This window comes from Anopheles funestus, chromosome X, assembly GCF_943734845.2.
Source record: "Anopheles funestus chromosome X, idAnoFuneDA-416_04, whole genome shotgun sequence".
NCBI lineage: Eukaryota > Metazoa > Arthropoda > Insecta > Diptera > Culicidae > Anopheles > Anopheles funestus.
The window spans coordinates 1952005-1974587 of NC_064597.1; the positions used below are offsets into that span (position 1 = coordinate 1952005).

At 43.5% G+C, this 22583-nt stretch overlaps 1 protein-coding gene and 1 long non-coding RNA gene across 3 annotated transcripts in view; one reads left to right on the forward strand and one right to left on the reverse strand.

Moving 5' to 3' along the window:
• LOC125761283 (protein amalgam) overlaps positions 1 to 22394 on the forward strand; it is a 47031-nt gene extending 24637 nt beyond the window's left edge. The window contains exons 3-12 of one of the 2 annotated variants that reach the window (XM_049422278.1): positions 1953 to 2557; positions 2981 to 3037; positions 3123 to 3199; positions 5693 to 5878; positions 5959 to 6151; positions 6365 to 6493; positions 10749 to 10868; positions 13602 to 13772; positions 17160 to 17230; positions 17691 to 22394. In XM_049422278.1, the coding sequence (XP_049278235.1) occupies positions 2257 to 2557; positions 2981 to 3037; positions 3123 to 3199; positions 5693 to 5878; positions 5959 to 6151; positions 6365 to 6493; positions 10749 to 10868; positions 13602 to 13772; positions 17160 to 17230; positions 17691 to 17927 (1542 nt within the window). In that variant the 5' untranslated portion in view covers positions 1953 to 2256 and the 3' untranslated portion in view covers positions 17928 to 22394. The remainder of the gene's footprint in view (positions 1 to 1952; positions 2558 to 2980; positions 3038 to 3122; positions 3200 to 5692; positions 5879 to 5958; positions 6152 to 6364; positions 6494 to 10748; positions 10869 to 13601; positions 13773 to 17159; positions 17231 to 17690) is intronic. The other variant, XM_049422285.1, reaches the window with a different exon arrangement.
• Positions 1 to 22583, reverse strand: part of LOC125761418 (uncharacterized) — a 66960-nt gene that overhangs the window by 12036 nt on the left and 32341 nt on the right. Inside the window, exon 2 of the long non-coding RNA XR_007418106.1 lies at positions 21555 to 21592. This is a non-coding gene — a long non-coding RNA (uncharacterized LOC125761418). The remainder of the gene's footprint in view (positions 1 to 21554; positions 21593 to 22583) is intronic.

Below are 22583 nucleotides of genomic sequence, written 5' to 3' on the forward strand. Positions count from 1 at the left end.
GCTCTTTGCTGTACTTTTTTTCTGTCCTATTTGGTGTGTACATGTGTGTGTGTTTTTAAATTTTCCCCCATTGCTGGTTGTTTTAATTTTCAATATATAAGCCACCAGCAGTGCATCTGTTACGTGCGTTGCAGTTATTATTTTTCCTGACAGCCGTGGACGTGTTGGACGCTGTTTTGCAACGCCAGCGCGTGTATGCCTTATTGTGGGAATTTATTTTTGTCGATCATAAATGCTCAACACTAGGTAAGAACCTGGTAAGCAAAAATCGAAATCATTCATTGTAACTTAATAAGTTATAAATATTATTTAAAAAAAAGTATCTTTAAATTGATGAAAAACAGTTTAATTTTATTAACGGTTTGTTAGAAACTCTTCACTTGGTCTTCAGGAATAATATCCAGAAAGACAAAGATGTAATGAAAAGTATTTTTATTCCCATTCGCCACGTCATTTTATCTTCTAAGCTTCTTAATAATATTTCCACTTTTCGATTTTTATGTCATTCTTTATTTGAGCAACTGTCATTTTGTGCGCATTACAGCAAGAAAGAGAGAGATTCGATTTTTATGTCATTCTTTCATTGAGCAACTGTCATTTTGTGCGCATTACAGCAAGAAAGAGAGAGAAAGAATGCGAAAAAAAACAACACATGTACAACAAGCTGTCTGTCATATGGTGACATTGCCCCAAAACGACCAAAAACTCATGCAAACTGTTCCAATATTCCTTCCCCAAACAACCACTGTGAGCAGCGTGATGTTGAGGGTGAAAGTTTTGCACTAAAGTGCAACAAAAAAAACAGAAAGCAACCAAAGTCCGTCCCTCTGCCACAGATCTCCAATATCTGGTGAAGGTATCCTGGTGGTGGAAAAACGTGGAAATCGATTGCACGGGAAAGCAGAGCGGAATGGCGAAGTAATGGATAATGAAGGCAACCCGAAGGCGAACGCGTACGAAATCATGACATTTTCAACTGTGGCCAAACTACCGTCGCAATCATCGGTGTCGTTCCCGTTGACGACATTGTAGTTGTCAAGATCGTTTCCGTTACGATCTTACTTTTTTTCTTTGGGCATCTTTCCTTTCGGTTTGGAGTGTTCTAGTCCTCCTAGACTAGTTGGTTAGCAGTTGAAGCAGCTTGCAGCAAAGAAAAAATGCTCTCCCGCCAAGTGTGCCGCAAAACACTCACCCAACAATGACGAAATGGGAAATGAAAAGAAGCAACAACAGGAGGAGCAACAAAAAAAAAACTTGAACGTGAACATAACTACCCTTCTCTGCTGTGGGACGCGATCCTGGGACAACATGTTGCATATTACATTACAATTTCCGAAACACTTTCCCCGCTTCCCATCATCGTGCGGGTTTTAGGAAGAATTCCCGGAGACTTAAGACTCGTTTGTGCGCTTGAAGTAGGAGAAAGTTTTTTGATAAATTTCCGTTTTGATTCCGTGCTGTGAGGATGGCACTCAGGTTTTTCTTTCTCCTGGGCAAGTAGTGGACCGATCCTTTGCGTCACGGGCTGTGATGACTTTTATTTATTTACACATATTTTGTATCATACCGGACCGGGGACTTGGGGGGGTGAGGAGGGAGGGAGCTAATGTGGATTTCTTCTTCTCCTTCCTATCTGTTTCGCTCAACATGTGTGTATCGAAGGGTGTATTTCGATCATTTCCAATTTCCAGAGGTCGTCCAAAGTTCCGAAAATGTGGTGAAAATGAAACCCTAACATGTGTTGCTGGGTATGTGAAAATGTGAGGGTTTTTTTCTTTCTCTCTCTGCTCCCACCCCGCCACCTAAAGATATGATGAGTTTACACGTTCCAGCACGTGTGCTGTATCGTATTTTGTGGTTTAATATTGGGAACTTTTTGCAGGATGTTCCAATTAGGATGAGTTGTCGGTTTCGTTTTCTACTAACTTTCTTTCGTTCTTCTTTCTTTGCAGTCTTTGCCACAATTGAGATGGTCTTTAGCAGGTCCGTATCGGTCTGGTACCAGCGTACGCGGACATACTCGTAGAATCGTCTGAAAGGGCCATTGGGAAATAGAGCTCGAAATAACCTAAAAAAAAACATCAATCCATACGAACTCCATACAACCCGGCCACCAAACAAACCCGAGTCCGTAATCGTTAGTATCCGTGTAAAGCTCGTGGCACACGGCCGAGCACGGACGCTACGCTGGCCCACACTCCACCGGCCGGGGCAGTGCAGCGGGGCAAGGATGCACCGGTTGCCGCCCGCAGTAAGATGACGGCACCGTACGAGGGTTTGCGCCCGCGTCACAAACGAACCCAACGCCAGATGGTGCGCGGCAGCGTCGGATGGCGATACCTGGCAACCGGAAGGGGTAACCATCGGCATGCAGGCACCGGTCGGCGAGGGTCCGTGATGCGGACGGTGGCGGTTTTGCCGTCCATCTTGGAACCGGTGGTCACACCACCGGTGGACATCTGTAGCCATACTAGTTTTAATTATAAATTTTATCGTTACCAATACCTTCGACCTGTAGCTATTCTGTACATAGCGTTAGCGATAATTCTAGCAAACGGTAAGCAACGCCGGTGAATAACAATAACCCCAGAAATACCTTAATGTCATATTTGAAGGAGTCGTATACTTAAACGGGCTTCTAGGGATTTAAGATACAAGGGGAAGATCTTATGCGAATATCCTTCAATATTATTAGACATTATTTTTAAGACTAGTCCAAGATCTTTTTAAATAGTTTTAGAAATATTGGTAGCTTCAATGTACTCTTAGGTACTTAAAACCATGTCTCAATATTAAAATCTCCCTCGCACTAAGGAGTTCCCGAAGATGTCCGAGTTACTCCAGAAGATACTCCAACTCTCTGTCAAACGCCATTATACAATTAATATCTTCTTTTTCTTTCTCTCGCGTTTGTCACCGGGATCTTCTTCACATGTATTCCTGCCGTCTGCCAAATCCCTTCCCTCACCGCCACCCCTAGTGTCAGCATTTGAGCCGGACTTTGTATATCCACTGGAGAACGTAACGGTTGCGAAAGGTACGTTACCAAGATGCGTTACTTTTCTACCCTGATCCATTGAGGCAATATCGACGTGGTTTTCTCGCACTATATTTTTTTACAGGTCGCGACGCCACGTTCACCTGCGTTGTGAACAATCTCGGTGGTTATCGGGTGAGTGGGGAAGCAACACCGGCCCGGGTACGTATCCGATTCCGACGTGAAATATGGTATCGATTCTTCCATGATTTTGTGGTATTATTTTCTGTTTCTTTACCACCTGCCAAAACAAAAAAGAGCACACCGCCTCACCGTGCACCATCACTATCCAATCTCCTGTGAGAGCTATTCCTGCACCAATCGGTTCTTTATTTTTTCCCCCTTCCAACGTCAACTGATGGTTCCCTGTCAGGAATGCTTCTTCCTTTTTTTGAACCCCGGCATCACTGTTTTCCATTTTCCAAGACGGACGCTGAAGCTGCGTTGGTGTTTTGAGTTTGCCGAAACGGGGCATTCACACGTGTTTCGCAACGCCTCCGTGAACGTAACGACACGTAACAGACGGAACTCGTATTCTACATTGGATGCACGTTTGCACTCAAACATTTCCACAAAAGTGCAGAAATCAAACCATTGAAACGTCCTGTCAGGAACGTGCGAATCGACAACAGGAGCAACCTTTCGCAGCATCAGTGTACCGCCGTCCATCATTTTCCAATCAAGACACTCCCTCCGCTACCTTCTCCTTTTTCGCCCACCCCCCCCATTTCCGGTCACATTCCCATGCACCCGTGCACCTTCTTCATACGGTTTTGCGCGTTATGTTCCTTTTTCTTTACCGCGAGCGAGTAACCGTTGAACGTAATATCTAATATTCCCGTGCACCGCATTTTAGTGGCGTAGCAGCGCACCAGAAACAGACCAAAGAGTTTTGTTCAAACACCAAACTGCAACTGCACCGTAGTGTAAGCACCAGTTATGCACCATCCCACCCACTATCCCGCTCTTCCTACTTCGGTTTCCCGAGCTGTATGACTCAAGCAACTCCTTCCCAAGAAACCGCGTTGATGCTGGCCAAGTCAAGTGTCTAGCGGCCATCATCCACTCAGAAGCGTTCGTCAGTGGACGACTTTCTTTCACAACCAGACTTCAGGTTTAGTGACCTTCAAAGACGTTTCTGACGAGGTCACAGTGACGATACCAGCATCAACGTCTAATTTCCAGTATCCTCCTATTTTTTCTCTCTCTCTCTTTCTCTCCCCCATCCAAACATTCCACCCCCCGTTTTGTACTTTCAGCGTCCCTTCAGCACCAGCTCACAGCTTGTACCACCACAGCTTCCAACCAAAAAAAGCAAACAAAAAAAAACTTAAAACAACCACAGATCCAAAGAATTCCAAAACTCAAACCGACCAGCACCAGCACTGCACCAAGTAATGATAGTATTTGCACCGAAACACTTTCCACCCACCGGCAGCACCGGCAGCACAAGCACTTGTAATAGTTACTTGCACCTTCCCACTTGTTTTTTGCTCCCCTCATCGCACCTGTATCTTGCACCGTGCACAAACCGTCCCACGCCCTTCACCCTTTAGGCAGGCAAACGAAAAAAAAAAAACGTAACAAAAAGAGTAAATCTTCACCCCACCGCTCAATATCGGCCCCAAAAACCCTCATTTACTAGAAACCGTGCACCTTGTTTCCATCGAATCGGAAGGATTAATGCTATATTTCATGGTTCCGTAGACACGTCCCCGAGACAGATCCTTTACGGTGGATAGGTTCGGGGACGTTGGGATTCGATATGCCTAGCTGTCGCTTTAATGCCGTTTATTTGCACCATGTCTGCATGTGGCCCAAAGCCGTAGCGTCCTCGATAGACTTGCTTTTAGTATGATTTCTTTTATTATTATATCCTTTAAATGAACTATGTACTCCCCAAGCTGCTTTAAAGTTACTAAACCGATTGTTGACATTTATGTTTGCCATGCGAATTGCATAATTTAATTCCTATCATTGAAAAAGCTATATGCGCCTAACAGTATGCAATTTGCGGTGCAAAACTATTTTATTACATTATTTTTTCTTTAATGCAGCTTATTCAATTCGATTTGTTAATTACAACAAACATTTTCTTCTGTTTGATATCTTCAACCCTTCCTAAACTTAATAACTATATTAAGTTGCATGCTGCATGAACATAACCGCATGTATCTTAGGTGTAGCATAGAAATTTCCTTTTCTCTTCTCTGTTGTTTTGCACTATCACTCTGCACCAATCGAATAATCAAACTCGTTGATACGAACGTGCATACTATAACAGTGACCCATTGACCCGATAACACTGCGTTACACTGAAGGACGACTTACTGCACTGTATGAAATGAAAGATAGACACAAATACATCTACATAACACACACCAAAAAACAGAAGAATGTCCATGGGTCACTGTTTAGTAGCATGTATAAGCCCGCTGCTCGCTGTACGACTGCACTGTTGTCTGTATGGGAAGTATGTATGAGTCCGTGTGTGGCTGGATGCCTGTAAGAACGTGCGCGAGTGTGTGTTTGTGTGTATGTTTGTACTTTATGTTTATGTGAACCGATATGCAACCGCTCGCAAGCGTTACCGTTGATTAATACAACCATTTTACATTCCCCCTGCTCGGGGCGGACGATGACAACGTCGTGCAGGTTGCCTGGATAAAGGCGGACGCAAAAGCGATCCTGGCAATACACGAGCACGTCATCACCAACAATGGCCGATTGTCGGTGACGCACAACGACTACAACACCTGGACACTGGTGATCCGGAACGTCAAAATGGAGGACCGGGGCGTTTACATGTGTCAGGTCAATACGGATCCGATGAAGATGCAGGTAACAACAAGGGAATGACCAGATGTGTCCTCCAATACTCATGGTCCGAATTTTTGTTCCTTCCTATATTTGACGTGTAGACTGCCTTCCTTGAGGTGGTGATACCGCCGGACATCATCTACGAGGAAACGTCCGGCGACATGATGGTGCCCGAAGGTGGTTCGGCAAAGCTAATCTGCAAGGCACGCGGTTATCCGAAGCCAAAGATCGTGTGGCGAAGGGAGGATGGACGTGAAATCATTGCCCGCAACGGCACGCACGGAAAGATGAAAGGTACTAATGGATAGTTTTGTTGCAAACAAAACACAAAGCAAAAATGCCCCCAAAATCACCTTAGGAAAGCAATGCTAATTTGCTAAATCAAAAATCAGCACATACTTGCCTTTGTGCGACTTACTGCATAGTTTTTCTTCCATTCGAAAATCATTCCTAACGCAAACTCGTTCAATGTCTGTCTTCGTTTCTTTGCCGGGTACTCCGCAACAGCAACGATAGTCGAAGGTGAGATGTTGTCACTGACGAAGGTGACACGTTCCGAGATGGGAGCGTACATGTGCATCGCCTCGAACGGCGTACCACCGTCCGTGAGCAAACGGCTCAAGCTGCAAGTACACTGTAAGTAGCAAACCACCGAAACCACCGACTTCACACAGAACACACACCCGCTCGTGATCCGTAGCGGTGAAACAGAATACATCCCATCAGCAGTCAAAACAGTTCTGCAGACACTGGTAGGAGGAAGCACTAGCAACACAGTGGGTTACCTTCATCTTAGATGAGGACAATATTGAAGTTTTTGATAGAATTATTGGTTCTTAATAATTAGCAAAGTTGGAGAATCTAGTGTGCATTGTGATCTGTGTTAACTCCATAGATAGAAGATAGAAGATATTGTATCGACCAGGAGGAATATCCTTTAACTCAATACACCTGATATGGGACTCAACCTCAACGTGCTACATATTCACCATAGTAGTCTATCAATAAGTCTTAACCAGCCAAAGTTGTAGTCGCAAAGAAGTTGTACCATAACCATGAAACCCTGAATTCTCCAAGAATTCTCTATAATTTCTCGATGAATTCTCCATGAATTCTTCAATTCCTTACGGAGATCATTAGTAGTAAAGTTTCTTGCTAGAATTCCCAAATTCTAGAGAATTCCTGAAAAAAATCTCAGTAATCAATATCTCCTTAACAAGAACTCTCTAAAACCTTGCTTATTTTAAGCTTTTTAAAAACTGATTAAGAGCTCCACAAGTTTTGAAGCTGATGTACTACAGATGTAACCAAGAATAGCGATCTCAGCCGGATGCAAGGATTTGCACCAGGAAGAATTATGACCACTCGCTTTTACCATTGCATCCACCGTTCAGCACCGGAATCGAGTTGACACCGGTTGTATTGCTGATCCCTTACGGCCATACGTACACGATGCACGATGGCTTCGGTGAGCCTTGCTGCAAAGGCTGAACAAAACTGAGCTGCGAACCAAGCCACAGCAAAGATGCCTGGTGCCGGGAGTCGAATCACACATTCCGGTCTCGTCCGAGCTATCAGTTTCATTCAGCGACCATTAAAATCCCCCGAGTACAGTGCCCCGGTCGTCTGGTTGGGTGTCCTACCGGCCGATGACGATGAGTACGATGACGATGCTTCTCGTTTGGTCGTTTCTGTGTGTGTTTTTTTTTTGCTCTTGTTTGCTCGCAAACCTATGAACACTACGGAACGTCCCGACACTGACTAGCCGAACCGATTCAAGATACTGGCGAGCGCGTTCCTACCCTTCCGGTACGCATACACTGATGTCATGGTTTTGTCATCACATCCGGGTACTACTGGCTAGCAGTGCTACCGGAACGTCATGGACGAAATTTCAATTTAATTCAATTCTTACATTTGATGCTTGACTAGTAGGTGTGTGTGTGTGTGTTTGTCGGGTTCAATGTTACCCGACCCTTGATCTGCATCAACCGGTTCGCTCGGTCTCTTCATTTTCCCAGTCCATTACGGCGATAGTTTCGTACGCAAAAAGGAGCTTTTTTCGTCTTTGGAACGTTCTTCTCATCATCACTATCGGCTTTTCGGGTACGAACCTTGCTCGTCCGTTCGCTCCTAGGTAGTGGATACCAGTACCGAATGTACGAGGTGACAATTACCATACAAATGTTAGTCATGTTATTAAAAATACCGTAACCCTCTCAGAGACAGAACCGACACGACGTACAATCTCGGATCCTTGTCACTCCGGACATTTTGGAGGCCAGCGAAAATTCGACACCAGATCGTCCATACTAGAGGCCTAACCCAAAAGTTTATGGTTCATTATGCGTTTTTTAGTTTGGCGAAAGGGAACAGGGCGTCCGGGCAGAACGTGCCTTGTCCTTGTTCGCACCGTGCTTATCTTGCCAGCTCCAAAATCTTCCACTTTATATCCCGAGACATCCTACCGGTGGACAGTGTGTGTGTGTGTGTGTGGTACGGTCGTAAAATAAAAAGGGAACAAATTTTAAACCCTCGGTACGGCTCCTGCACATCACCTCACACAGCACCCCTCCCCAGGCCTGGTAGCCGGCAAGATCATTACATTTATTTTGGGGTGTCCTACGCGTACGGTGCGCAAGATGTGGTGTTCACATTTTACCTAGCACCTACCATTTGCTGAGGTTAATTTCGGTGGCTTTGCTCCAGTCCCGGGCAGCAATTCGAAGCAATTGAGCATCGGACTGCATTGACCGTAACCGGTTGGAAGGTAGTCAAAATGGATTCACTACGCACCGATTGCACTCGGTGCGGTGTAAGTAACAGTAAAGCAGGCCTGCACAGCGTAGTCCCAGTGTATCTCATTTCCAATGCCCCGAAACGACAGCAAACCTAAATTAACACACTGTGCCTGAAGACTCCCCCCGGCCGGGAGGCCTTTCGTTGGCAACAATCCCCGAAACTACTACGAATTTTGTTGAGGAAAAGGGTGCACGTTTACACTAATCTCTCGAAGTGTTCAACATGCCACGCACTGAAACGCTACCGTGCCATGTACGAGCGATTCGCTCAGGACTCAGGAACGACTCCGGCACGAATTGAAACTTTTCCCATGCTGCACGGTGGTTGTGGGTGGGTTTTTGGTTTTGTTTGATGTGGTGAATGTTTTTGTATGCCGTAGGAATATTGTTTGATAATTATTATTAATTTTAATACTCCTCTCGCACGACATTGCGACCGTGTGTGGGTGCGTACGGTACGGAAGGTAAATGTGTCGTCTGGCTAATTCGTTGACGTGCTGCTGTCAAGCGAAGGGAAGTTAACAACCACAACGAGGTTTCAGGGAAAAAGGGGAAAAAAGGGAAACCCACCGCCAAACGGAAATGGGCAGGAATTTTCCTGTTTGGAAAGGGAGAAAGAGACTCGGTGTGTGTATAAAGTGTGTCTCATAAAACACTCCACGAACAGGTGTAAATTAAACACGTTTCCCCGGTTGCGGAAAAGCATTGTACGCGGTAGCGTTTAGTGATTTCTGCCCCCAGGGGGACGGATACCAACCAGTCCGAGAAATATATGAAACGGGACACCAGGAAACAGGCGATTGTCCGGGGGTTTCTGCAACATGGCGAAGAAAACGTAACTGTGCAATGAAATATTGAATCCTGTGAAATGTGCACCGGGTGCAAAAATAGGACCAGATTGTGTAGATTGAAATTTTATAATTATTCTAAAGCAAGCATTCGATTAATGGATGTATGCTGTACGTACTACAATTGCTTTATTCGTGCAAGAAAAGCATTAAAGTATATCCCTGCATCGATTCTGCCCAATGTTCTTAAACTCCTTGCTGAAGAGATAAATGGATCAGAACTGTTAGCCTCGTATAAACATCAATTTGCCACCAAGAAATTCCTGAGAAATCAGAAATTACTGACTACTTAGGCCTGACTAAACTTGTATAAAAATATGTGCAGTCTTGACCTGGTATAGAAGTCATCTAAAGGGTCGAGTGCCGTCGTCTGCCTATTCATTATCTCAGTCTTTCTTGAGGACGCATCAACGTCATCACTCCATCTCAGTTCTTGGACGACCTTAAAGGACTCTACGAGTCAGATCGTCCGGTGTCATTCGAATCACATGACTAGCCATCCGGATGTCCACAAAATTGAGGTTTTAATGTCCCTCTATAGATCAGTACTACTGCTGCTGCTTCTTGCGGACGTCATCACTCCATCTCAGTTCTTGGACGACCTTAAAGGACTCTACGAGTCAGATCGTCCGGTGTCATTCGAATAACATGACCAGCCATCCGGATGTCCACAAAATTGAGGTTTCATGTCCTTCTATAGATCAGTACTACTGCTGCTTCTTGCGGACGTCATCACTCCATCTCAGTTCTTGGACGACCTTAAAGGACTCTACGAGTCAGATCGTCCGGTGGCATTCGAATAACATGACCAGCCATCCGGATGTCCACAAAATTGAGGTTTCATGTCCTTCTATAGATCAGTACAACTGCTGCTTCTTGCGGACGTCATCACTCCATCTCAGTTCTTGGAAGACCTTAAAGGACTCTACGAGTCAGATCGTCCGGTGGCATTCGAATAACATGACCAGCCCTCCGGATGTTCACAAAATTGAGGTTTCATGTCCTTCAATATATCAGTACTACTGCTACTTCTTGCGGAGGCATCAACGTTATCACTCCATCTCAGTTATATTACAAATATTTTAGTTACATGTATATTATAAATAAAAAAGCAATATCTTTGTGATTGCAATTGTAAATAAATTAATAATGTTCATCTTATTCTCTCTCTCTCTCTCTCTTCCTCTCTTATTCTATCTCTTCTTTTTTTCTGAAACGTGACAAATTTTCTTCGCTCGACAGTTCATCCACTGATCCAGGTGCCAAACCAGCTCGTCGGTGCTCCACTCGGTACGGACGTAACGCTTATCTGCAACGTGGAGGCATCACCGAAAGCCATCAACTACTGGCAGCGTGAAAATGGTAAGTGTGACACAGACAGACAGATCAGCTCAGAGACATTGCTGCGTGATGGACATTATCTCACCCAATATCGCAAACCGGGATGCGTTAATTAATCTTCACTAATGCCGAAACCACCATCACGTGCATCAATCGTCGAATGCAAAAATCGAATCCCACCCATACAGAGGAAATTTCTCCATCCAGCTTCAAAGGAACGGCACAACGTGGTTAAAAAGGACATCAACAGTACAGCCAAAAGTTCACCGAATCGGAACAAACAACGATGCAAACAAATGGCTATCAAACGTTGTGGGGGAAGGGAGTGTGAGAAAAAAGGGTTTACCCTGCATTTCTGCTATCACTTTTTGCATACAATAAATGCAGCATTTAGGAATTGCAAAGTGTATGTGTGGGTGAGATTTTTTCCCCCCAAGTTTTGCAAGAACTACTAGCGGATTCCTCAATATACAAACGAAACAAACGAAAAAAAAAAATACTCCACACCACGTTGTGCTGACGTGCACGATGGGGGAGCGTTTAATTTATTGAAAATTAATTTTCGCACAGCACACAAAACCCGCCTGGAACCCCTTTTTCACTTTGCTGGGGCTAGGGGTTTTTTCCCGCCACTCATTCCCGAACACACACAGCTGCATACAGAACCTTTGTACCCCAAAATAAGGACTTCACGTGCCCAGCCCGCAGCACAAAATGGGGAGCAAATATTGGGAATCGTTTATAACCAGCTGTTGATTACTTGCCCAAGCGTTAGACCGGGATGAGCCCGGGATGTGTAAGTGGAATACCCCACCCCGGGGGCGAATGGTGGCAGCAGTGACTAGGGCTTAGCTCCCGAAAAAAAGTACAAATAAAGCAAATCGCTCCCTTTTTTGCTGTGCCACCCTATTCTTCACTGTTCCCAAGCGCCTTGTTTTTGGCGTTAGCTCAACTTCTGCTACTTCCCTTAGAAGTCTGCAAAGCGGGGAAGGGGTAAAAAAAAGGAACGATCCCCTTCCCTCGCCTTCACTCCACTCTTATATCCAACAGAGTGCAATTCTGTTGCGCTTTTCAACACGGATGACAGTGGACATACAAAACGCAGACACAATTTGTGGATCCGCGTGTTTTCGCCCACATTTCTGCCACACGCGTCATCGGCCGTATGGTCATTTAAAACGCAATTTTGACTATCATCTCCATCCACTCCTCTCCCCTCTCCGCTGGGGGGGGATGCTACCTTATCCCTTAAACTCCCATTAAATTTCAACTCTCCATGATTTTCCTCCCCAACCCGGCACCATTGTGTTGGCATCACATAAACGTTTAACCGGGACGGGACGTTGTGCATTACACACGCGAACCACGCTAAAACCGCCTGCTTTTACCCCAACTGGTTGCAAGCTTTTTATGCATGCGTGTGGCTCTGCAAAACCCTTGTATTTTTGCAACTTACCGCGCTTGCCGTACAATGCCTGTGGATTGTTTGGTGCGTGTACAAAACCTGGCAAAACGTGACGATCCGAGCAGACTGGGATAATGCTACGGCACGCAAAACCTCCGCACAGGAGGTAAAAACGTAGCGAAAGGGACGAGAAGCGATGCCGGGTAAGGAAGGTGAGGAAGCGGTAATGGAATGAGTGGGGGGGGGGGGGGGAAACAAACCGGAGCCACCGTGCATGTATTTTGCATTATCTGTTCAAATTGTAATTATTTATTCAATGTTATGAATGTAAATAAGTTAAATTACTTGTTAATCATAAAATACACGCACGTGCCTGCGTTTTGTTCCACTGTGCGTCCACCCCCCAAAACACCCAGGCCCCCCGTGAGGGGAAAGAGAAAACATTTTTTGTTGTTGTTATTACTGTCTGCATATCCATATCTCGGCCCAGTTACCCATCCTGAAGCGACTGGGGTCTGACTAGGCTGACTACTAGCCGGCATGGTACTTACCTGCTGTTTGGCAAAGCAAAGAGCGAGAAATTTCACAAATTTGTTGCCTGACTGTTTTGGCTTGGTTGGGCATGTTTCACGCGAACCGCTGCATCTACATCCTCTACCTACCATCCAACCCACAAAACACACACATATAAACACATTTGCACGCACAGCAGGTGCAGCTGAAGTCAAGCCACTATCAGTTAGTACCAGCCACTTCCTCACCAGGTGGCGCTACCGTACCGAGTAATACTAGCAACACCGACTGTGCAACCGAGACTCCCTCACCCGAAACGGGAACACGCTGAAAGATGATTATTTATTTTGTTTAATGAAATAAATATTGCAAACTCGGGCTCCCATTCACACCCACCGCAGAAACATGGGGTTTGAGGGGGGGGGGGCGTCATTATGTGTCGTTTGGTAGTCACTGCTTACGGTCCACCTTTTCAACATTTAAAACATATTTATCCACAATCCTAGCCCTTTACGTGTGTGCTGCCTGTCCGCTTGTTTGCTGGTGTTAAAGTGCCTCTTCCCCCACACCCCCTCCCCCCTGGAACACACACACAAACACACGTTTGAATTGCATCGTTCCTGGGTAGTTTGTATCCCGAAGAGCGGAAAGTCAAATTTGGCAACACTGTTTGATAAGCCACCGTTCAAAGGGCACAGTCAAATAGGGAGTTGTGCATAACGCTAGAAAACTAACCACTCATACATCATGCTAGCACATTCGATTCGATTGGCAGTGTGCTGGCTAGTGCACTAATCACCTATCTGAACTGTACTGTTTATCTTGCCTACTTTCAGGCGAAATGATCATCTCCAACGAGCGGTATCTGATGAACGAGAACGAAAGCTCCATGTACGCGGTCCAGATGACGCTGGTCATACGCAAGCTGCACAAATCGGACATGGGCGGCTATAAGTGCATTTCCAAGAACAGCATTGGTGATGCGGAGGGTACGATACGGCTGTACGGTGAGTATGATCCAAGCAATCGGAGCGGGGGGGGGGGAGATGTGTCAAAAATATCAACCTGTTACGCCTGAAGGTATGCTTTACACTCGCTAATTAAACACTTATATTATAAACAGTCAAAAATGCCCATTTACACAATTATTGCATACATTCAGGCGTTTCTTGAGAAGTATTATTCTTCAGAAGCCACCTTTTAGCGATATTAGAAACTAATTTTTCTATTAAAATTCTTGTGCATATCAATCTTGAAAAAATTACAATATATATTTGAGTTATTGCTCGCTAGTAATAATTGACATAAAATAATCTTTATAATCTGAGCTAAATCTCACCACTCAACAACAATTTGAACCCCACAACCAAACTCGGGGGTTGCTACACACACAGACACACATTTATATTCTGTGCAAGATTTCGAATTGCGCTCGCACAATGGGACCACGGGGAGTTTGAGCCTTGAGTTTCGAAAGCAACACTTGGCCGCAAACTCAAACAGCTAAAGTGCTCTCCGGGGAAAATGCAGCGTAAAAGCAATTCTTTCAATTCATGAACGGGGGGATTGCAAACTCCACAGTATAAAAAGAAAACTCCCTATCACAACGGACCCAAAGGACGGAAATATGGTGGTAAAGGGTGGAAAAATGGGGGAGAAGGGGAAGGGTGGGAGGGATACGACCAAGCACATTACAAATAACAAAATCGGAGTAAAAGAGGAGGTGAAAGAAAACAAAACAACAACAAAAAAGGTAACCTCCGACACCACCCACAGACAGACCATGACGATGTAGATGATAATAATGATGATCGGATGACGATAGCAGTGAAGCTTGATCCCGCAGGGGAGGGGGGTGGCCTGGGGGTGCTCGCGTAAAGGGTGTGGGAAGCAATAAAAAAAAGGGAAACGAAGAAAAAGAAAAGCGATCTCACATGCTTTCGGGGGTAAAAGTGTAAACCTAACCTTCCACATCCTTCTCCCCGGTGGGAGACCCAGTGGGACTGCTGCAAAACATTCCACCCCACTGTTGCGGGCCCGGTGGGCAGGGGTTCTGTGCTGTCTACCCGCACATGTGGTTCGATGAAAAATGGAACGTACCGTCTATTATCCGGGCGGGAATTCAGAAATGATTCGCTGTAGTTTCGGCCCAATGCAATAGGACCAAGGGCAGACGGGCATAAACCGAAGCGATGAAAGCAGAGCATAACGGAGGTTTCTTCTTGTCTCTCGTCCCCCACCCCCTCGACCAAAAACCGACATGTCGAGAAAGCTCGCAACACCAACCAGAATGACGACGAATCCCTCGTTGATCCTTGAGCAAATCGCAACAAAACATACACGGTGCTACCGACAGCGATGTATTTCAAACAAAAAAAAGAGAAGAAAACAAACATGAAAAACGGGCTGTTCTACCCCTTTTTGGCTGGGGCTGGTGGTGCATACATAAAAATGAAACCAGCTGCCCATATCCACCCGCCGCCGGGCTTCCGCACGGGATGAGCTTTGCGGTGGCACGGGAAAAGGTGTAAAGCAACGCTGCATGACAGGGTAGACACACTCACACACGAAAAAAAAATGGCAACCCCCCCATTTACCATTCTCTTGCATTCACCTTCACTGCTACTGTGTGTTTTTATGTATCCCGCCCAACGAATCCTTCCATTGCAATTTTCCATACTGCTATGGAGGAACGCAGAAAAGACACGGCGAAAGGGGAAGGGTTTGGCGAAGAGAAGGAGAAAAGGAAAAAAATGTGTTAACAATACGTTCGCCACTTTACGGTACGGTGAGGAAAAACAAAAACGCAAAACCGCACGCACGACAGAATAGGAAAGGAAAACCCACAACAAACTACCTCAAGCATGTAAGACGGAGATGTTACCGATGTCCTTGCGTTTTTTCTTCTCTCTCTCTCTCTCTCTCTCTCTCTCTCTCTTTCTCCCTCTCTCTCTATTTTCCACTATCAGTCTTTTCCCGAGTCAACCCTTTAGATGACGGTGTGCTTTACCTGTGACTTAAATGCGTTTTCACGAGAGCCACGATGTTTCTTATTATTATGTCAGGGCGAAGATACGTTAAATTTAATTTTAAAAAATGAAAAAAAACTGTAATGTTTTTAGACCGACATTTATGATATTTACAAACCAAATAAAACAGTTAAAAGCAGCCAGTTTTTATTACTGCTCAAACAACAATTATTGCGCCTACAGGTATGCAATCAAATGTACAAACGCAAGATAACATACTTAAACATATATTTATTGCATACATTTAGGCGACAACAAAGCTAGTTAATTCTTCCTTTCTCAACCACCGAAGGGTTTAACACTGTCTTTGACAATGCCGCTAAACCGCACACAAACGGGAAAGTACTCTCGTTCTGATTATCTTCATGTGCTATTATCAACGATCGGCTTCCATAGCGAAGCGAGAGATAAAAAGAAAGAGAGAAAGAGAGCGATAGAAACAACTGACCCTCACCACATACTAACACTCACCGTACTAACCGGCGCCATGGTGAACGCTTAAAATATTAAAAATCATTGTGCTTTCACCAGCGAACAATGCGCACCGGTTTGGAGATTGGGATGAGGGAATTAGTTTTTTTTTTTGTTTCGTTCATTGTATGTGTGCACGTGCACTGATAAGTCCTCCATCAATTTTTTTTCTCCTGCGTTTGCTTAGATCGGTACACAAGGTACTACACTTGTTGACAAATAGGTGAAGCTGTACGCTTAATGGGACCGCTAAAACAAAAAACAAGCGATGAAACGGTATAAAATGTATTATCACAAACGGAACGCGAGTACTATGGTAACATAATCGTCGGTTTACACCGATCCACCGTGAGTGAGCAAGCATAAATTCAGGACATTCATTGTGCGAATTGGGGGCGAAATTTTACATGCGCGTGTTTTGGTGGTCCTATTTTTTTGTCGTGAAATTCATTTAATCGTACACGTTGTACGGGAAACCGTGAGCGGATTAGAAGCGAGTGTCCAGTAATGTGGATGTTAAGCCAGGTGGATGAGTGACTATCGGCCGTTTTTGGGGCCAGAAATGTGTCCCACGGCGAACCGTTGGATTTGGAAGGGTAGGATCAAGTTTTTAATCCTGCGTAAACAACCGTCCATGCGTTCCATACAAATGATTCAAAAATACGAAAATCTACCATTTTGAAAGAAAAAAAGTCCGTTGTGAGCACACTAAGCATTTTTAATTTAAAAAAAATGGTAGGACATACAAAATGGCGAAAGTTATTCAACAGAGGCACTTAGAGATTTATCTCCTGGTTGATTGTTTATCCTTTTTTTTATTTCAAAACAGTAACCTAACAAATGTTTTATGTACCTCTTTGTCTATTCATTTAATTCTTCACTTTATTGAAACAGAAATGGAGCTGCAGAAGAAAACCAAATCGGCCCATCGTGTGAACAGTGTGGAGGACACCTCGGGCAACGATGTAAGTAACATGTATTTTTGTTTTGTTTTGTTTTTTTGTAGCCATCTTTTAGCATGCAGTGCAGCTAAAACCCTTCCGGTACCGTTCAAACAAAATGGCCAGCCGCCTCATAATGAGCCGATAGGGTTTTTGCGGTTTTTGTGAGAAGTTTCGCTACGGCGCCTCAGCCCAACTTTAATTAATACCACACTCTCGAAAAGGAATGGGATGGGGGTACCGGGTTCGGTTCAATCGTTTGGGAAACAAAACCTGTACTCCATACTAATGAAGTTTTCCCGCCTGTGCATGAATCAAACCGGCCGAAAAGAAAGCGACCCTCCCATGCGCATTGAAAGTCTTCCAGTGTCGACCGCAGATACACAGACATTTCGATAGGCTCATCGTTTTTTTTCTTTTTCACCCCCCGTTTTTTTCTTCTCTATTCCCTTTTTTTCCCCCCAAACCCATCCCGGGCATGCAGGAAATCAACTCAACGCCCAACATCGACCAGTCCGAGGAGAGTAACAAAATACACAAAAATGGCCGTCTTTATAAGGGTTTGCAGGCGGGTGAGCACGACCTAATTAGCTCCAACACTAGTGATGCCTCCATCCGGAGTAGGTGGACAAGCTTATGGCCCCTGATGCTCGGTGCGTTGACCGTACTAACGGTACGCTTCCGGTGTCACTTGTGTACCCCACCCAGTGTGAATTGTTGAGCTAGCGCCCTAGCTTCGGGTGCTTGACGTCGTCCTGAGGCCATCCTTTACCCACGGTCTCTTCAAGGACAACAAATCACAGGTACGCATGGTGTTCTAGAGGGTCTACCAATACATTGCAGAATAAATCTGACAGAAGAGATCCCATAGGCGAAGACCTGAAATCCTAGGACATCAGTAAGATAAGATACTATGAGGTATTAAGCAGTTTTATTGTGTAGAATTCATACCGTTTGCAGCTCAAACTGATCTCACTGTGCATACGTAGCGTATCGACAACATTGCGCCCTAAAGTATGCAATTATCATACAAATTACTGCTTTCTACATTCTCTACACTCCAAAAACATATTTCTTGTGCTTTAAGGTGTACATTTGCCTGTATTCTAATTCGCTAACATTTTCACAAACGATTTCTATTTTTCCATCCATATCACGACGAATGAAACGTATACGCATTGTATGTGAGATCCGTCAAAGCTTGACTATTTAAATCCGATTTATCTGTCAAAACGATCCAGCATTGATAGCGAACGGTATGGGTTCTGTACGGAGGAACTTTGTAAAATAGCACAACTCCTATGATTTGATTACTCAATCAATTGATGGGAAATGGGAAAAGCATCTACTACCATTGTAAGCTAGGGAGCGTATAAGAGCTAACCAAGTATGACCGGGATGTGTGAATGGCTGACGGATATTGTCACGGCTTAGACTTAGACACTTAAACTGGCAAGTAACTCCAAAATAAAAAAAAAATGTTCCACCATTTCACCTACACCGTTACAATGTTCAAGCCAAGTATGAATGTGCGTGTCTGCAGGGATGTTTGACCATGTGTGTCTGTGCGTGTGTTTCAGTAGCGTATAGGCCGTTATGTCATTATAGAGATGTAAAATTAAAACAAAAATAGCAAAAAACGAACTTTTGTTTTCGGTTTTGAAAAAAATAAAAAGACGAAAAGTTTGTCTTTTATCGATTTGAAAAATAAAACTACATTAAGAATATCTTATAACAAAAAAATACGCAAAACAAAAACGGAAGAAAGTGAGCTCTCTCAGCATAAAAGAAGATTAGTAAAATTGTGCACCGAATAATGCTGAACCCCGTAGCTCGTCTTCCTGATTACCGGTATGTGTTAGACGGTTGTCAGGTTGCGGTTCACTGGAAAATGGATGAGAGTGCAGCATGGGAAAAACAAATAGACACACACACACACAACCACGCAGAAAAACGCGGGAGAAACCAATTATGAAGATGAGACAAATGTGGTCCATATTGGGGTTTTTGTTTTTCGCTTTCTCACTATTTTTTTCCTACCAAAACCCGTAAACAGTCCATTCATCATGGCTTTGGTTTGGTTAATGGTGCACCACTAGCACATGACGCATGACGACGAACCTTATCTGTTTTTTTTTTCTGTTATCCCACTACAGAAATGAAGGGGAAAAAAGCGGTAAAGGCTTTGGATGATTTTTTTTTCTCTCATTTTACCCCAACAATCTCGCTTCATTGTCACCGGATTGGGCAGTGAGGCGTGAACGCTGCACCAGCTCAACGGCTAATGAGTCGCACAGAAAACAGGGGATCGGGAGGCGAATAAAAAAAACCGGGAACGGGTTTTTGCAACGTGCGGAACGCTTTGCCGTCATTAGCCGTAATGGAAATTATTTCCAGCGAGCCGACCATTCATTGTAATAATTGTTGTTGGTTTTTCACGCTTATTTCCCTAAGCGCGCGCGCGTGTGTGTGTGCATGTGTTGATGGAAAGATGCAACTACATCTGTTACATGATTCAGTTTCGCGTTCCACAAAGTCACAGTCAGCCGGTCCGGCAGGATGTAATGGCAAAACGGCTTTCAGCGATTAAAAACCATAGCAAACACCGAAGCTGTAGCGCAAACCAGACAGCTGTGCGGGGGAAGGGGAAAAAACTAATCCATCTCTGATTGGAAGAAAAGTGCCAAAAAAACAAAAATTGCATACCCTTACACGGGGCGTGAAACTACTCTTCCCTGTATATGTTTCAGATCATTAAGAGAGCTAGCTAAAGGCAAGGATGATTTCTGTTTGCAAAATTTGCTGAAAAGCTATACATAAAATAAATAACAAGAATGGGTAAAATTGTTATTAAGTGTATAAATAAATACAAGAAAGCAACACGCGAAGAACACGAGTAGCCGAAAATGCTAAACTGAATGCATACATTCAGGCGCCATACAGCAAAATTAAACGAAACAAGGAATGGAATTTCGTAGGCAATAAATCGGTACAGGAAGGTGGGGGGGAGGGGGAAGTATGGTGCGGGGAGTAAAAAAAAGGGAAATGGGAAAACTAATTAAGTACCCATTCACGTCACGATAGTAAGAGTAATGGTAACACTAATGATTACGAATTGAAATTATTACACTATCCAACAACAAAAAAACACCCCTACCAGTAACAATAATAAATGCATTATCCAAGGTAAAAGCGATTCAATTTACCCAAACACAAACACACACAATAAAAAAACGCCGGTTTGAATCAAGCGCCAAACCATTGGAAGATAGTACGAACGGTAGTGATGCTGGTGTTAAGGTGACAGTTTTTGTTACAGCAATGCCCTAACAGCGCATTTTGTGTGGGATTGCATACTGTTAGGCGACCTTTAACAATAACGCAACCGATACGCCTGAGGTCATTTTAACTGACTTGCGACATTATTTTGCAATGTTTGTTTAATAATATTGTCTGCTAAATATGACGATAGTAAGCATTCATCATATGTCACCTCATTCATCTCAGCTCACCATTCGGGTATAGTCACCGTTTTCATGTCCCCGGTACAGGTGAAACGACTAACAGGCAACTAAATAAAGCGAATGAAATCAAAACACCGATTAGGTCGGCGGTGTGGTAATGGATAGTTTAAAATTTGCTACCAAAAAAAAACAGAAGAAACTATTAAAAGAAGCAAACAAACAATACAAAAGATATAACTCACCAGGCACCAAGGCAATCGATCAATCAATTCCGTTGATCTATTACATATATAAATAAGCATTCATATTTACGCATACAATCAGCCGCAAAACGAGCTCACGTAATGTATGAGATTGGTAAATGGTGGTACGGGACGGTTGGGTGGTAAGCAAGAAACAAGGATAGGGTTGCTATATTTGTTGTTTTATCGTTCGATATCTTACGTAAGCTGTTAGATTGTGGGACTTGGGACCCGTCTGAAATGTGTGGATGGGCAAGTGTGTGCGTGTGTATGTGTGTCATGCGAGCGTGTCTGTGTGTGATTGTGTGGGAACACACAAAAAAAATATAAACACAAGTAAGAATGTTTCCCGTGGGAAATCAAAAGGATAAGTAAGGGAAAGTGAGAAAAAGGAACAGTTGGATGTAAAAGCGTAGGACAAAGGAGCATGTGAAAATTTGTTACATATTTTACTGGATAGTTTTAATCGCTTTTATTTTAATTCTGTAGCACAAAAACATGACGACAGTTTTGTTTAAAGCACACGGAGATGGTAAGGAATACGATACAAAACAAGCAAAAGTCGAAACGAAAATTTTAGAACATATTATCAATAGCTTAGCGGGGATTATCAATAAAAAAATCACTCTTACAAACACTTACCAGCATTTAATGATGGGTTTCTTTTTTTTGCGAAAAACCTACGGAAAAAATAAAAAAAAACATTAGAAGAGGAAGCAAACGGAAGGCGAATAGAGAAAGAAGCATGTAAAAAGCGATTTTGGGTGACGTAACTCAAAATCGAACCGGCATTATCCTTTTCAGCACTGTAAAAATTTGCAAACGCAACACCGAATATAGAAGTGTGAAGGAAGGAATACAAAACTATTGCTAACGGAAATGAAACTCATACAAGCTTAATCAAGAAGTAAAAATAAAATATAAAATTAAACAGAGAAAACCAACACCGCAAAACAAAAGGTTAATAATGAAAGAGGAAAGAGAGAAAGAAAGTTACTCTGCACAGTAAAGTAACAGTGCAACAACAACAACATTAAAGGAAAATCCATACAATCTTGCAGAAAATAAAGTAATAATTATGCAAATGGATAAAGTAAAGCAGAAACGAGAAAACGCAAGATGCAAATATGAAGTAGGTAAGTAACAAAGAGTAAATACATAGTGTTACAGCAAACAAACAAAACAAAGCAAACACAATCCCAAGCGAATTGTGGTGATGGCGTCTGTTTACATTCATTTTGTTTACCGCCCAGTGTGAAAAGCGATGAACTGGAAATAAAGAGAGAGAGAGAGAGAGAGAGAGAGAGAGAAAGAGAGAGAGAGAGAAAAAGAGAGAGAGAGAGAGAAAGAGAGAGAAAGATAAAACCCATCATGCAGAACGATTTATGATATAATCATAAAACCAACAGGAACAAAAAACTGAACATAACAAGCGATTGAACTAATGGTGAAAAATACACGAATAATAAAAACTAAAAACAATGTGTTTTCATCTTTCATTTTTTAATTTTGTTTCCCTCAACATATATTGTCTGTTTGCACGTTTTTAATGTTTAATCACCTATTATCCTCATTGGGTATTGTATTGAGAATGGTAAAAATACACTTTCAACGGAGTGAAACATAAAAAGATAAAGTTACAATACTTTCCTTTCCTGCAATCGCACCCTC